At 36.1% G+C, this 14,906-nt stretch overlaps 1 protein-coding gene across 11 annotated transcripts in view; it reads left to right on the forward strand.

The window, feature by feature from the left end:
- ZNF385B (zinc finger protein 385B) overlaps positions 1 to 14,906 on the forward strand; it is a 151,539-nt gene that overhangs the window by 120,264 nt on the left and 16,369 nt on the right. For all 11 annotated transcript variants that reach the window (XM_064718872.1, XM_064718881.1, XM_064718873.1 and 8 more), the window contains one exon: positions 7,974 to 8,136. In XM_064718872.1, the coding sequence (XP_064574942.1) occupies positions 7,974 to 8,136 (163 nt within the window). The remainder of the gene's footprint in view (positions 1 to 7,973; positions 8,137 to 14,906) is intronic.

The following is a 14,906-nucleotide window of genomic DNA, read 5'->3' on the forward strand; positions in this document are numbered from 1 at the left end:
CCATCAAAATAAGTTGTCAAACATTGAAACAGACTGTCCAGGGAAGTGGTGGAGTCACCATCCCATGGAGGTATTTAAAGGATGTGTAGGGATGTGTTTTAGTGGTGAACATGGCAGTGCTGAGTTAACATTTGAACTTGCTCTCAAAGGCCCTTTGCAACCCAAAAGATTCTGTGATAGCCCACAGACCTTTAGAAGCTTAGGTGCTCTACAGTAATGCCAGTTCTAATCTAATAACTTTTTCCTGCAACCAGGCTTCTCTATATCCAAACTTGCAAATGCATGAAGCCAGGCAGTACATGTGTTATTGTTCTGATTTTTGTTTGGAGGTGTCCTTTTTGTAAACAGATTTCTGTCATCTGTTGATCATGCCTAAAATAAGCAAAAATGTCTGCTTCCCTCTGCACACTTTGTTTCTTATAGAAATGTCTTTGTCTGTGGTACAGCCTGGTAGGTACTCTCTTGTTCATAGGGTATAATTGGATTGAAAATAAACTTGAGTTTGCACAGTGGGTTGCTGTGTGGGTAATGACTGCAAGTCAGCCCTGATTTTGGTGTCATCTCAAAAATCAAGAGATGACTCAAGAATCAGGAGGAAACATCTTGAGGCAAAGCAGAAAAGCAGACCTAATAATTTGGCATTAACGGGCAATGAAGGTCATCTTATCGTTAAATGCATTTAAAGCTAATAAAGATGATATGATGATTATGCTCATCTTTCTAAAAAGCCAGAAGGCAAATGTTTTAAGTTTAGGCAGGTATTAGCAAAAGTTGACTTTACAGATTTAAATAAATCATTCATGCTGTCAAAAGGATAATAAACAAAATAATCAATAGCATCACATAAAAATGTACAGGACTGTCATTGTCTTCTGTCAAACATTTTACATTTTTCTTATTTATAAGACTATATTGATTCTTTGGGTATGGAGGGTAGTGAAGCAGATAGGAGGTAATTAAAAGCATAAATCTCAGGAACTTGTGAAGGTAATTTTCTGTTTTGTAGACAGAACTGACAAAATGATGGAAGTTGTTAGCTCCAACATGACAGAAATACTGCATGATTATAGGGTACAGGGTTATAACATGATGGAAGTTCTGTTCAAATAACAGCTATTTAATGGAGCTTTTAACTAAGTTTGGTAAGGTATTTTAAATATGAGTTGACTTTTTATGACATGGCTGATATTTTCACAGCTCCTTGATTTTTCTATGCTCTTTTCAATAATAATCTACCTCACTATTTTGAGAAATTAGGTGTTAGAAATCTGTATGGATGGAACCGATAAACTAATGCATAGCTTTGGTGTAAAAAATGTATGAACATGCCAGATTTGCAGATTTCTTCAATTACATCTATTATTAATGACAAATGAGATAAAACTATATTTTTCAACACTACTTCCTAATTTATTATGTAATTTTTATTAGAGTTATGATTCTAGTCTAGCTTCTTCATAATTTATGTACTCAAATAAATGTGCATACTCTTACAGAATGGTTCTAACAGATAAACTAAATGATCGAACATTTTGTAGACACCTTACCATTAAGAGAGCTTTCTAGTTTAGGGTCTGCTGTGAATTAAAATAACAATATTTTACAAACATAAATACCTCTCTGCTCCTGTCTTGCACAGTTAGTTTCCTTCTCTACCAGGACCACTGCCATTGTAATCAACTTCATGTTTAAAAGTGGGCAGGAACACAGGTGCTGAGAGGTGTTCTTTCTACAATATAAGTTATGACTATATTTAGGACTTTTTTTTTGGCTTGAGTTTATGTAAAATTTTTTTGTGATATGCAGGAAAAAACTCGTCTTTATAAGTACTCCATAACAGAATGCACGTTTTCAGGATTATTATATATCTGTTCAGTCTTTCAGTTGTTTCATTTTTCATGGTTGAACTGTTACTGGCAAAGGCTTTTGTGGTATTTTCAACAAAAGATTTTTCGTTAGAAATTGCCAATTGTATCAACACCAAATGAACACAGGATTTGAGACAGAATCATTGAGGGTGGAAAAGACCTCTCAGTTAATCAAGTCCAGCCACCACCGTGTTCACCACTAAACCCTATCCCCAAGTACCACACCCAGGTGGTTTTTAGACAGTTTCAGGGATAGTGACTGCACCACTTCACTGGGCAGCCTGTTAGAATTAGAATTGCTGTTGGGAGCATTTCCCACCCAAGGTGGAATTCCGGCTTTAAGAAGGTGCAGTAGCAAGGGAGAAGAAATAGGAGCTGTGAGCCACCTTTGTCAGTTCCATTTAGTTGTGGCACTCACCTAATACTGCGTGCTCAAATCTTAGCCAGCATTTCCCATGCGGGTGCTTCAGAGCCTCCCTTTACTTCTGCATTTCTCCTTCTTTCTGTCCATGCAGATCTACCTATATTTAATTGTATATGTAAATATCCAGACTGGATGATGTGGTAACAGGTTCAAGCATTCAGATAGAGTTGATGGTACAGCTGTCTTATTTCCATGAAGACCTAATGAAGGGCTATTTTAGTTGCTCTTGAATAACCCTATTAAAAAATCTTGATCTCACACACATATGCACTGAACCTTTAGACTTACTCAAGCCTTTCATCAGGTTAATGTTTCTTTGTGTAGCAATAAATTCAGTTAATTAGTCATTCACATCCCAAGTAGATTCTAAAACTCAGTCACTTGAGGACTGTCAAAATGAATCCTGTGGATTTCAAATACACTGTCAGTCACTGCTTCTGATGGGGAATATTCTGTTATCTTTTGTGCTACAGTCTTGCCTGTAGTTCAGAGGTTTTTTAAAGGTATTACTGCTATCAATGAATCCATATGATCTACCTGTTTCCTGGATATCTAAATCTTTTCAATATACGCAGATCTATAAACATTTTTAACTTTCTGCAAAGTAAAGCTACTGAAGTTGTTTTAAGCCCTAAAATAGGCTAATATCATTGACATTCAATTTCAAAAGGATGTTTACATGTTGAGGATAATTTAAATTGTTGATTTTTATTGAATGCTGTCTAATAGATAAGGCTATTGTATATGTATTGTATGTAGTCATACAGTTTAACATCCTGCTTGGATTTCAAATGTAATAATTTGTGGTTACAAGTAGCAATTTTAAGTAAAATATTCCATTTGTATCATTTTTTAAGCAGAAAAAGCTATCCTTTCTTACAGCCAAGTTATTAATCCTTATGACATAGGGACCTTCTTAAAAAATTAAAACATTCCTAAAGTTTGATTGGTTAGAGGTATTTAATTTGTACTAAAATTTTGTGGATTGAACTAAGGTGTATAAATTAGAAAAATTATGGGAAAAATTACATGGTTATTTGTCTGTCAATTATATTCTTAATTATTTGCAACTTAGTTTAAAATACATCTAGTCACTAAGCCATGGTCTTAAAAATATGTAGACGTATTTTTTTACTGTTATAAAATATGCATCCCATTGATCAAAAAATAATGCCAGACAAATGCATAAACACTGTTTTGGAATTTGCCCTTTCAGTACAAAGGTATTTTTTACATTCATAATGTCATGTTTATGGCAGCTTAAAGATTTTCTTGTTCATTAAACCTTACTAGCCAGTACTTGATCACCTTCTTTGCTGTCTAATAAGTAGGCAGGTTCTTTTTTAAAATGTTGTAAAGTGTGTATATATATATATATGTATATCAAGCTAGTAAATCACAGTCAGTTTTAGATTCAATTAAAATTTAAACTTTCTGTTCAGTTAAGGAGTTCTTTCATAGAAATATTTTCTTATTCCACTTTCTCAAAAAGTGTCCTTCTAACCTATTATGCATCCAATTTCAAAATGTTAATAATGATAATTCAAAGGCGAGGTTTAATACGAGCTATGTAAGCAATAGATGTAACAATATTTTTTAAATGAAAAATAAATATTTAAATGATGTTGAGTTGTGGCACAGATAAATTATTTTACTGTTGAATGAATTAATCCCTACAGTAAATGCAGCTGTTTACACTGGAATAAAGTATTTTGTAATTAAAATCATTAGAATATAGGAGTATAGAAGGATACTTTTACTTAACAGATTTTGGTTTCTCCTAATTTTTTTTTTTTCTTAAATATTGTTTTGCTGACAAACAATTTGCATTAATTAGTTGATGATCAAAAAGTACCTTCAGTATCCATTTAAAATATTGTATCCTGAAGGTATTTACTCTTAACTTTGTATTTTAGTGGCTGTTTATATTAAAATTAGTGAAGTATCTTTCTTTTATGCACATGAATTTTGAACCCTATGTGTACACAACTTCCTATGGATTACCAGAGCAAATGAAAACAAATTTTCGGCTTCTTGCCTTAACTAAAAATGAAAATTGTATACATCATGGCTTGTTTCAAAGATAAATCTAGTATTACGAGGATATGCAAAGCTCATAGCTTCTGCTCTAATGCTGTATTTGTGTCATAGGCAAGTTTTAAGTGAGACTTGGAACAAATACATTTGCCTTGAATATGGTACTTTTACAAATATTTTATAAAATTAGAGTTAATAATGATCAGAAGATAATTAATCACAATAATTGGTATCAGTAATAATCAGAACTTGAGTTCCAATTTCAGATTGCCTCAGCTGCCTTTTTTCCTTTTGCTTGCTATGACTCCAGAAAACTCCAGAAAAAACGTTTATGTAACATGGTAATACAGTATTTCAGTTACCAAAAGGCAGCTGAATCAAATGATTTATCCCACAGTGCAAAAAAGCAAACTCTGAACTTCAAGTATATCTGAAAGGACTAGAAAATAGTGCTTATGTGATTAGGAAAGATTTCTTCCATACTTTAAGGAATGCTCCTCTAACTTCATGCTTGGAAAGAGTATCTGTGTTTCTATTCACAGAACAGAGATGAGTTGAGAAAGTCTAAAAACCAAAGGTTTAACAATATCCAGCCCCTGAAACTTGACCAAGTCAATGCAGAAACAAATAGTTATCTACTTAACTGACAAAGTGAGGCACTGAAACAATTTTTTAAAGGTAGTTTTTTGCATCCCCTAACTACTTTAAAATCCAGCCTGGAGAATCCCACCTGTCCCCAAAGGAGTATGGCCTAGTTTGAACAGTGTTGAAGAAGGATGGCATTTCCAAACTCTTGCTTAGATTTGTCACAGCAATACTTTTTGGCCTTATAACCTACAGCTGTGAATTTGATATTTTATGATAATTGGAAAGCTTAAAAATTAGTCCATTCACTATGTTTCCATGAAGCTTTGCTTGTTGTTATGGCAATCTTAATTTTAATTCTGCCTGGGCTTGTTTGTTCTCAACAGGTCTCATGTACACTATATGAGGATTGAATGAAGGGAATCAAAAACTGTAGTAGGTTATTACTGATATTGCAGGTACTATTATTGCAAATATCAGCAGAAAGGCTTATATCAAGCAATTGACTTACTAAGTCTTTCTCTTGAGTGCATTTATGTCTCTTATGTCATAGCTTTGGCCTCAGGCAGCATATGATCCTATCAACAGCACACATATGCGTGGAGTATAGAGTTCAAATATTTAAAGGGACATCATCAACTTGAGGATGCTTGAGTAGACAATCTTGTACTTGCTATTATTAAATTTAAAAGTATTGGAATGGAAAGGGTATCCATTCACCCCAATTTTTAGCTCCATTTTTTGTACTGCAATGTGTGAACAGTTTATTGGAAAACACTGTTCTGGTGCATCATGTCACAACTGCAAAGCTTAAGAGAAATGGATAAAACCCAGCAAAGGTAGAGAGAGACAGGATGGGACTCCTGTGCCTCATAAGGCACATTGGCACAGCAGGGCAGAAACAGGACTGTGCTCCTCTGCCTGCATTCAGAACTGGACAGATCCAACCCAGAAGTTGACAAGTGTCCCTTTAAGTAGTGCACATAGTACTAGTGGTATAGCTCATTAGTTGTTTCTTTATAATCCTTAAATTGTGTTTGTATGCGTGTTAATATTTCAAAGGTTTTAAAATCAAGAAATATTTTAATAGCAATTGGTGAGTAAACCCTTTCTGTTTTTATAATAAAGTTTTTAAAAGACATCTCACTTTCAGAGGAATTCAAAATAAAACTAATCTAGCAGCCTTTCTTACTGAATGCTTGCTTACTAAAATCTCCTGTGAAAGGAAAGATGCACCCACAACAACACACACCATCCTTCCGAGATGCAAAGCACTGTTTCATGGGCTGTAAAATCACTTAAGAAGTTCTGGTGCGTAAGAACTTCACTCCTCTATTTTAGCAACAATTCTCCATCAGTTTAATGATGCCAGTTACTTGTGTGAGGACTCCAACATGCTGTCTGTTCTCTTGCCCACTCCAGCTGTTTCTCCTCTTCACTTCTACTCTATCATATGATAAAGCTGTTATTACATGCTGTCCCGAGGTGACTGTATTGTAATGCCCATTTCTGCTGGTCTTAAAACAATTTTCCTCATTATGGCAGCACTCTTTATGGAGTTCAAGATATCTAATATCTTAGATATTATAGTTGCTCTTTATAAAAAGCATGTGACTTGTTTCATGGCTCGCTTCATTTAACACAGCAAACTAAATAAAGTAGTAGATAATTGATTGACAAGAGAGAATGAATGTGGATTTGCATGAACACAGTGAAAGTTTACTTGCACTGATGTTTTTTAAGCCAGGTGCCAAGATGTGCTTAGAAGAAGCATGCTTTCTCTGAGTGTTTTAATTTGAAGTAAACAACAATATTAACTTCTTTGGTTAATATGTAACCTTCAATAGAGGCACCGAGTGGTATGCCTAAAATAATGTTTTAAAATTGTATTTGGAGATATTAATAATGCAATGCTATTGCTGAATAGTACAATGTAATGAAAACAGACTGGTTTGGAGAGGACTTTTTTCTTGCCCATTATTTGGTAAATTAATTTATTAAGAAGTCAGGAAAAACACAAACTCATTAGCTGAAATTTCCAAGCTTTGGAGTTTGTATTAAGTATGTAGTTCCTTAGTTTTGCTTCTAACAAAGTGGCCTGATTTGTCAAGGCATCTGATTATATAGAGTCAGGAACAATGAAGAGATTTGCCTTGAATATGGTACTATTGAAGAGGACTCAATATCACTGAAAAAAATGGGCAGATATTTCAGATATTTATGTGCCTAGCTTTAGCTGTGCAACTTCAAAAACACTGACCTAGTTTCTGAAGCTAGTTTTAAGGCAAAGGTGAAGTAAACATTTCAGTACATATTTATACTATTCTGTTTGGGCAGATTAAGACAAAATAAATAATAATAATTTTTAAAAGCTCCTCTTCTCCAGTCATACAGGTTCCAATTTTCTCAGCATTTAAAAAATAGCATTCAAGGCAATTTTTAAAGCAGTAAAGACTGGCAGGTATTTAGTTTTCTGTGTTGTACTTGGGTCTACTGAAGTTTACAGGTATGGTGTTTCCTCATGTTAACCCTTATTTTTTTATCTAATAGTGAAGTAATATTTTTTCAATTGTCTCAGTTGCTGTTAGTATGAAGGTGAAAGTATTTTATGACATCTGTATTAGATCAAACAGAAGGAAAAATGGATTATTAATCATATTTCAGCACAGTACATCTTTCTAACTGCAAGTAATAAAGATTAGGGAACAACACATGAAAATTGAGTAACATCTTTCTGAATTGGATGTGTTTACATTTGTATAGTCCATTACATCTTTAAGAGCCATAGAAGTAAAGAATTACATTAGGAGTGACAGAACTTTATGTCATCTTGAAGCCTCTTTTTCCAAGTTGCTGAAAACATGCAATATTCATTAAAATCCTGTCATTTTAATATATAAGAACTTACATCCATGAAAAGTGTTAGTATAAAGCTATTAAAAATTTTTAGATGGAGTAATATGGTGCCTACTATTGAAAGTGTCACTTTTCTGCCTTGTCATCCACTGTATTATATACAAGTGCAAAAAGAAGTGAGCCTGATTTGTTCTCCTTTGTAGAGCCAGGCCGAGGCCCACTACAAAGGAAGTAAACATGCCAAGAAGGTCAAAGCTCTAGAGGCAACGAAGAACAAGCCCAAAGCTGGTTCTTCCAAGGACAGCGCAAAGGTTAACACGGGCTGCTCCGCCGCGCCAGTCGCAGCCAGCATCTCTGACAAATCAGGTCAATGCAAACTTTTTGTTCTATACATCCTTTACTTTCTCCTTTTTTGTGTGTTAGTATGAGAGAGGTTGGTTGTGTGATAGTGATCCATAACTTGTCTTCTCTAAACCATTTACTATGCTTGTACAAAATCGATTTGTTTTGATACTCTTAAATTGCTATTGCATGTCTGTGAAATAACTGGTGTTTCTGAATGATATAGTGTATTTTTTTAAAACCTATGAAATTTACTTTTAAAAAGTATGGATGTTCTTTTGGCAGTAGTGGATGGGTGTGGGTGGAGTGTGAATTCTGAGGTTATATATTTAGCTGAAGCATAAGAAAACTTTGTAAGAATTTTTTCCTTTCTGAATAAGACAATCTTGCTCTAATAGCAAAACAGACCTACAGAAATGTGAGGCCTTGTGGCCTGGGTATTTCCTGATACTCACAGGTCTTTAGTGCTTCAACATCACTTTTTTTCTTCTTTTTTTTAAAATTATTTTACCCTCTAGATGAGTAATCTGAGGAAGGTCAGCAACACTAATAGCAGTAGAATTGCTTGAGTTTCTGTTCTGTCAGTGTTGTATTACTGAATGAAACAGGAGACTTCCATGAACTTGCTGACAGTGTTATTCAAGAGGGGGCCCCTGCTGTGGATTACCCAACTGTCAGTCCAGTAGACTACGGCTGATAAATTTGCTTCTACCTAGGGAGTCATTTATTGTCCTCTTCACCAGAGCTGATCTTGACTCAGGTGCCATGAGGTGAATAACAGTTTTTTGACAAGTGCAAAAAATGACAAAAAAAAATCCAACTCAAAAAAAGTATCATTGACTATTTGTCATTCTGCTGTTTTTACAGCCATTTCAAAACTATCTGTGGATTCTGAACAATGTCAGTGGGTGCCAAATTTTAGGTTGATTTTCCTAGCAAATCATGTTTTAGTTTTGAGAGATGAGCAGAGTTCAAGTAGCATCTTCAGGAAAACAAGACGTGCTACTATAAAACAGTAGCAGTTTGCCATTGATCTAAATATAAGGTAGGCCATTGAACAGAAAGAGATTTAAAATATTTATTAAATTGTTTGGTATCTGAAATACTGAAAATAGCTTTAAGATAGATTACTGCTCCAGGTGTGCATGGTGAGAACTCAGACCATAGCCAAAGGAAAATATCAATTAAGACTTTAGAGGACTTAACATGTTAATTCATCTGTGGTAACATAATTTTATAATGCCCTCCCTCTCCAATGCCAAATGTTGAGGTCCAGATAGCAGAAGCTTCATCATCTTTTTCAAACTGCATCTTTTTCTTCCAGAAACCTTCTGGAGCGCTTTCATGTTTCCTTTGCCAGACTATGAGGTCTGAATTGAATTTGTTCTTTTCTTTCCCCTGCAGTGTATCTAAAATCTACATTCAGTTTTTGATAAAATAATACAACCAGTCAAAAGGGAAACCTGCTCTTGATATTTTTTTTTATTGCCCTGTTTTGACAGTGTGTTGTTATGCTATTAATTACTCTGCACAAATTAGATTACCATCTGTGTCTTTTGGATTACACCACTGCAACTGTTTCTACATTAGAAATAAATCCCACTGGCAATTTAGTTGAACACTTTCTTCCCATCAGGAGAACAGTGGGATTCTCTGTGGGGAGAGGAGGCTCTTCAGAGCCTCTTACTGCTGTACAGGAGACTGAGGATGGGATGTTTGGGAGGAAAAAACCTGAACTTGATGCAAATTTTCAGTATTTGTATGGAGAGCTCATCACAGAGATGGGTAACAGCTTGAAGATCAGAGACTTGGAAGAAACCATAGTTTTGTTCAGCTGCAGTTTCCCTTACAGATATTATTGCCCATCTATTCTTTGACATGTGTTTATCTCCTTAATGTAATGCTTATAAAACTAAACTAAAGCAGTCATTAAGTTGCCATTAGGTAGAGTTTGGGGCTTCTTTGGTTTTTTTTTTTTGGTTTGTTTGTTTTGTTTTGTGTGGTTGGTTTTTTTTGCTTTGGAGAAAAAAAATCTACTTATGCCATTTTTTTCTGAATCTTTTAACACAGCTTTCATTCTCTGAGAAATCCACTTGTACTAGATATTAACTTTCTGGGAATATTTTCATTTTCCTTACAAAACTTTCCTTAGTATCTCTAATGCTAAGAATTTCAGTTCATGTGTGTATTTGTGTTCTTTTTTTATCCTGATTTGCAGAGGAAATGAGACTTATGGTCATATCATCTTTTCCTATATTTATTCTTTTCTGGCTGTGTCTTCACAATTTTGACTTTATTGCCTAGTGTGCAAAAACAAACAAAAAAGAGATGTAGAGATTTTGATCCCATAAATCCTATAAATAAGTCCTATAAATCCTATAAGTTTGATGAAAACTGGCACCTAGGTGGAAGTCCTAGCTTATGCTCTATCCTGAAAGATGCTGCCACGTGAGCTCTGTTTTGCTTGACCTCCTGAATGACCAGGGAATTAGTGTTTGGTATGGGACAGTTGAAAGTGTGTATGTGTGCTGTTGATCTGAAAAAAATTGTTTTAGAAGTACAGAAATTAAATGAGATCAAAGAAGAGAATTAAATTCCACCACTTGGGAAGCTGCTGTTTAGCCAATGTACTTTGGAGAGTTCCTGAGAAATGTTCATCAAGTAGTAAATAATTTCTGGTGTCCTTTTCTAGGCTATAGAAGAGTAGAAAGAGAAGCTCAACAGAAAAGACAGTTATAAGTTATTGTGATCTTTTTTTATCTGCTGTAGTTCCACGGGTATTAGTGCAGAAAGGGTAGGGAGCATTACAGTAAACTGATAATCTGCAATTATTCTCTTATGTAGGCCTTGCTAATAAAGGGGCACAACAGGCATGAGTAGCACCCCTTCTGATGTGCTGTCACTTTGAATGAGATAATGATGAATGATTTGGAGCTCTCCAGACAGAACAGTTGTTAAATATTGAACTAAAATGTCAGGTTAAGTTTGCTACAGAGCCATGGGTTCTTTGAGTCAGACATAGCATGAAGTCCAAAACACTTACTTGTCAGATGTCACCACTATAGTACTAATAGGAAAAATAATGTCACCGTTAGCTCAGCTAGTGATGAGTCTATCAAAGGCAAAACAGAAATTCATCCAGGCCTTGTTTTTCAAAATGTATGATGCAGTGACCTCTCTACAGCTGTTCCTTTCTGCTTGAGAAATGTGGCTGCTGGTGGAGCTAAAGAAGTCAAACTAATCTTTAAGGTTTTCTGGGATATTTCCAGAAGAACGGGGTCTCTTGTAGGCAAAAGTGGCATCAGCCAAATGGAAAGGCCTGACTGTGGTCTGAGCATGACATTGTGAGAGAGAGTTCTTCCCTGCTATTGTAAATAGTACAGTGTGACTTGGAAATGGCATTTGTAAATTGATCATCAGCAAACATTTAATGATAAAGCCACAGTGCAGGAATGGTGCAGGTGGCTGCACATTAAGTGAATATCAATGGGTTTAACTCAACAAGTTTGCACTCTGTGTTTGTTGTGTGATCCCATTGTCTAAGCTCACAACTCCTTGCTGTTCGGGAAACACACATTTATTGGTACTTATAAACACCACCAACCTGCCCCATTCACTGTGCAGACAGGAAAAAGTCACCACAGATTGTGTGACAAAGTTGTTGCTCTCCTACTGTGTCTGGGCCATCTCTGCTTGTCCTGACTAGTATTTGCAGAGTGGAGGTGGCCATAGGAGATATATCTGTAACCTGTCTCCCACACAGTTTCTCAAACCACACAGGAAAAGTCCAGTAATGGCTATATAACAGTTTTATATGCTAGAAAATCACTACTGTGACCCTGCAAGCTTTTTCATAGCTGCTTCGAGATGTGGTTACAGACCAGCTGTGTTAATAGCACTGGGAGCTGCTCTTGCTGGGGGGGTTGATCCTGGCTGGATGCCGGGTACCCACCAAAACCACTCTACCACTCCCACCCTCAGCTGAGCAGGGGAGAGAAAACACAGCAAAGAGCTCATGAGTCAAGTTCTGTCAAACATAAGGGAAACTTCTGACAGCTTCTCACAAGAGCCACCTCTGTAGCCCTCCCACTACCACAGCCTAGCCATGCAAACTCAGCATAGTGGCAAAGATTCCCTTCCGTCCCAATGGAAGCCCAGGGTTTCCAGGATGCCTGCACAGAATGATAGATATATGTATGGCATTGCTTTAGGAAAGGGCAAGGGTAATAACCAGTACCCAACATAGTTTAGAATATTTGAAGTGTGGTTTAAATATAGATCTAAGAATGCAATAGAAGATGGTGTCTGTGACCCCAGGTCAGCATAGTCTAGATGCTTACAGTGATGAATCTTTCAGGAATGCATATGATAATTACTGGATTGAAATGCCACTGTTTACTTATCAAGCAAAGAGGAATTCTTTGATCCTACTTCTAAATCAAAATAAATAGTTCAAAATGAAGCATACAAATGATGTGGTATCAACTTCTTTGCATTTTGCTTTGATATGAAAATTGGAAAGTAAATGCAAGTGTTTTAAACTACTCAAGAGTCAAAATCATATTTCAGATTATAAAAAAAAATTTTGGCCTTTGATGATTCACTGTATGCTCTATTGGCCTCATGCCCATTTGTGAAATTATAGGTATGGGCATTTCAGGTTCAGTTTTCGTAGCAGAAGACTCTGTACTTGGGAATTAGTAGGTAGAGATAAACACTTTGGATGCTGTATGAAACCCCATTTTGTTCAGCTGGAAGGAATATGGTAATTAGTTGTCCCATTAGGTAGGATTGGCAACTTCAAGCTATATCAGACTTAGAAAAGTTGACCTTGTGGTCTTGTCTGTGGGTTCTAGTTCATCAACAGCTCTCTGTGTAATGCTTTCACAACAAAACTGACTGCTTTTATTCCTAAAGTAGTGTGTAGCATGTTGAATCACGTTTACTCAGGAAGCTTATCATGGGTTGGATTCCTTCAGTCCCCATTGCCAGTGCTGTGTATTCATCAAATACCAATGAGGTGAAATGTCCCAATGGAGGGCTCAGTTTTTATTTCGTGAGTCCACCATCAGGACACTCCCTTACTCTTCTTGCTCTCATTGCTTATGTTAAAAATCTTTCTGCCAGTGCTCAAATTCTAAACCTTTACATATGCAACTCTTTACTTGGACTAATGCAAAAAATGATACCAGATCTCATAGCAAAATCTCTTTTCCCCTTAACATTTATTTCCATTTATCCCCTTGTTTTGCACATTTTAAAGAAATAGCTTGTTTACATAGCTCAAATAAACTGTTTCTTATATGACCCCTTAGAAGCAGCTAGGAGCCAGAGACATATAACCTCCCCAGCTGAACTGTGGTGTATCTGTCCTGAGAAATTCGAGGTTATTTGTCACTCAGATACCATTATCAGGACCTCAAAGGCACAATGCTTCTAATTATTCTTATATTTCATGTAATGTACCAAAGTCCTCTAGACCTCAAAGCAGGTTGTGACAAAGTTGAATTGAGGGTGGGGCAGGGATAGGGAGAGGCTCTAAGAGAGGAACAGGACAAGGATGTGTTTGGCTTGGTGTCTTCCAGAGTGCATTTAGAGGTTCTGCCTTATGCCCTTCAGAGATGCTGGTGCTTTTGTCTGGCCTCCTTCAAAAGCTACTGATGAGCCTCATCAGTTCTTCACATTTATGCTGACATAAAGAGTTCTGCTGAAGCTGAACTCCATAAAATAACCATGCATCTGTGTTTATGTGGATTCAGATAGTGCCTGCTAAGCACAGGCATATTCCTGTTAGATAAAGGTATTTGCTTACCGTCAACTAAGTAGTAAATTCAGTCTGGGTCAGCCACCAAGGAGAGGCACTTCAAGGGCATTTTTCCATTGCATCCTCTGAGGTAAGCTTTGTTCCTTTCTGATTCCATGTTTTGATTCAGCCATATGAAGATCCTTCTATATTGCCCTCTGTAGACACTCTACCCCCAAAACAGAGGTAATAGCACTGTATAGAATTTTCTGCTTGACTACAGTGCTTTTACAATTGATAACAGAAAATATTATTAGTCAATGATCATAAATTCATCAGTTACACTGTTGCAAGTACCGTATGTGTACTTACATCCATGGCACATGCAATGCCTGTATTTCATTTAATAGTTAATAGCTTCTGAGCCTTTTCTGGCAGGTTGTTTCAACAGCACTTTCAGGAAGTTGCAGTTTGGTTTATACTTTTAAGATGAAAGGTGAGCCAAAAGAAAAATTAGCAAGTCAAAGTCTGTGAACAGGAAATCATTATAATAGGTTGGGATCTTTAAGCACTTCCTTCCCTGCCAACCTTACTTTTCATACTTTTCAAAAGTGGATATTCAAACCTCATCTTTCTATGTGTGTCTAAATCTGAATGGAAAACCAGTCATACTGTGTATTTTGCTGTTGATAAGCTCCTGGGAAGTCTTTGGTCTGTCTGTAATGCTAGTGCATTTCAAATTCTGCACCTCAACTGAAAACTGATTATAGGTGCCATTAACTGAGGAACAAGCTCTGCAGCTGACACATGTACATTGATGAGCTGTTGCAATTCTTGTTCAAACTGGAAAAGGCCAAAATTCTCTTCTCTCTCCAGTTTTTGTAGCAATCAGAAATATATGCAACCAGGATTTTCCTTGGAAGGAATGATAAAGTTTTGCTTTTCTTGCAGTAAAATAAGCATAAGCTTTGGATCAAAAATATATTGCAAGATGAAATAAGACTCTTTTGGATGTTCTGCTCTGTGCCTGAGCACTCATGTCCTGTATCAT

The sequence above is a fragment of the Zonotrichia leucophrys genome, chromosome 7 (assembly GCF_028769735.1).
Source record: "Zonotrichia leucophrys gambelii isolate GWCS_2022_RI chromosome 7, RI_Zleu_2.0, whole genome shotgun sequence".
Lineage (NCBI taxonomy): Eukaryota > Metazoa > Chordata > Aves > Passeriformes > Passerellidae > Zonotrichia > Zonotrichia leucophrys.